The sequence below is a fragment of the Eimeria mitis genome, genomic scaffold (genome assembly GCF_000499745.2).
Source record: "Eimeria mitis Houghton genomic scaffold, Emh_scaff651, whole genome shotgun sequence".
NCBI lineage: Eukaryota > Apicomplexa > Conoidasida > Eucoccidiorida > Eimeriidae > Eimeria > Eimeria mitis.
Window position 1 is genome coordinate 4,545 of NW_013574665.1, and position 2,371 is coordinate 6,915.

At 48.4% G+C, this 2,371-nt stretch overlaps 1 protein-coding gene across 1 annotated transcript; it reads left to right on the top strand.

Annotated features, from left to right (window-relative positions):
• Window positions 1–470: 470 nt before the first annotated feature.
• Window positions 471–1,910, top strand: EMH_0018750 (ubiquitin-conjugating enzyme e2, putative; the record flags this gene model as incomplete). The annotated part of the gene is made up of 3 exons (XM_013501216.1): window positions 471–521; window positions 1,116–1,293; window positions 1,858–1,910. The coding sequence occupies 3 exons, from the start codon at window positions 471–473 to the stop codon at window positions 1,908–1,910; spliced, it is 282 nt and encodes a 93-aa protein (XP_013356670.1).
• Between the last annotated feature and the right edge of the window lie 461 nt (window positions 1,911–2,371).

Here is a 2,371-nt window from a genome sequence, read left to right on the forward strand (position 1 = left end):
ATCCAACTATCGCTATTTCAAAATTATAATGACGGGGCCCGCCGGCACGCCATACGAAGGTAAGGAGTACATTGGGGCTTCCTGACGGGGGGGCCTTATTTATTCGGCCCTGTCGTCTGTCCGCGCATGCATGCAACGGTTGTCTGTCACTATGCTTGCTTTTGGTGGGGGTTCGATCTTCGTGAGAGGCTGCGTGGGCGGTGTGATGACGGATGGCAAGAGCCGTACGTCTGCATGCTCCTGCGTATCTGTGCAACACCATGGGGTGTCCGCTGCTAGTTGCATTGATGACTCAGCTGCTTACTCTTGAAGTGCTTTTCCTTTAATCTGTGCAACGAAATGGGTGTAAACGCAGGCGGCCGCTACCGTCTGGAGCTGTTTCTGCCCGAGCAGTACCCGATGGAGCCGCCTAAAGTTCGTTTTCTGACGAAGATATACCANTGGAGCTGTTTCTGCCCGAGCAGTACCCGATGGAGCCGCCTAAAGTTCGTTTTCTGACGAAGATATACCACCCGAATATCGTGAGCAGAACTTTACACCCCATATATTGTCTTAATTAGAGCCAAAACCAAATCTCTTCGGTCAGTCTGTCTCAGAACGCATTGCTCGTTGCCCTGAACAAGGGGTAGTCTCTCATCTAACATTATGCTTATTCTATTATTCGGGTAAAACATAAGAGAGAATGCTAAGAGCAAGAAAATATGCACAAGTTCGCTCATGAGCTTGTCCCAATACATATTGGATAGTCAGCAAGGCGGATTGTGAAAAAGACAAAGGGGACAGGGGTGGCCGTTCGGTGGGGGGGGTCCCATCTGCATCCATCCCGTCTGCGTGCGTTCGTCTTTGCGCTGATATTGAATTTTGTGTGTTTTTTTTTGTACGGAGGTGAAGTGTGCGAATTGTGGTCCGAGAAGCAAACGAATACAAAACTTAGACTGGGCTGGACGCGATTCAGTGATATGCCTTAAGCACATGTATAAATGCATATGTTTAACTTTGCGTCTACATGGGCATATATGCGGATATCATATCTTTCTATCAGGGTGGTTGATTTGTTTGCGGTCGTGTTAATGTGTGTTGCTGTTTGCTTGTGTATCTCTTCGTTTGCCAAACAGGACGCGCTGGGGCGCATTTGCCTAGACATTTTAAAAGACAAGTGGAGCCCCGCCCTGCAGATTCGAACGGTGCTACTCTCCGTACAGGCCCTCCTTTCGGCCCCCGAACCCGACGATCCCCTGGACACGAAAGTAGCGGATCATTTTAAACACGACCGACAAGCAGCAGAAGAAAGAGGTAACTACAGCGCACGCAGATTAGGAGATGGATACAACGGCACAGTAGTATATGAATGGGTCATGCAAAGCTCACGGGTCGGTAGTTAAGCATAGATTGAACTTTGAATCGCGCATTAGTGATTGATCGCTGATTGTTCAAAACATGCACCAGAAAAATGAGGTAGATATAGACTGCACGGGAACGGATAGGCAGGTAGGTAGATCGGTAGGTGCAAGAGTCATCTAGTGCCATGTTGACATTCTGCAGCAGCGGAAGTAAGGCAGATGAATCTTGCAAGTATGAATGTGATAGTTGGAAAATTTGTTCGAACACGACAGTGTAGCGAGTGACTGTTGCAATAACGGTAGAGTCTAAGTGCAACAGTTGCACGAAGACAGTTATAACTGCGGTCTTTGTCCGTNTGTTGCAATAACGGTAGAGTCTAAGTGCAACAGTTGCACGAAGACAGTTATAACTGCGGTCTTTGTCCGTGCATTCAGCATGCTCCCACCGGACTAACGCTGTCTGCGACTAGGAAAGTGGCGAGTGTTGCTCTTTCTTGTTCTTTGGCTGTGCGTGCAGCGCGGGAGTGGCGGCAGATGTACGCGGGCGACGAGACGATAACTTTGGACTAGAGGAGATGAAATGAGGGAAAATACGGTTGGCTCTACGACAAAGCGAAATAAGAACGAACAAGTTCATCAGAAGGAGCCTGTCGCGCCAGTGTTCGCCGCTGCAGCGCAGGCGGCCCAATTTCACACGCAGAAAAGCCTCACAACCCAACAGCAGATGGGTAGATTAAGAAACAGACACGGATAGGCGGACCGAGAAAAGACAAACAGATTGAAATGCAAACAAACAAACGAACAATAAGTTGGACGATAGTTCCTGATTTTTACTGCACGGCGTAAACGGCGAATTCTGCAGAGCTCGAAACTTGCGTCTGCTTCGTTCGAGGAAACGCAGCACTTTTTCGATTACTTCTTTAGTCATCAAGTTTGTGCATCGATTGGTTCGAGTCTCCGGATAGCGCATAAACAAGCGTTACTGTGCAGGCAGCAGTTCCCTGTTTCGTCAGTTCTTACAGCTGATATAG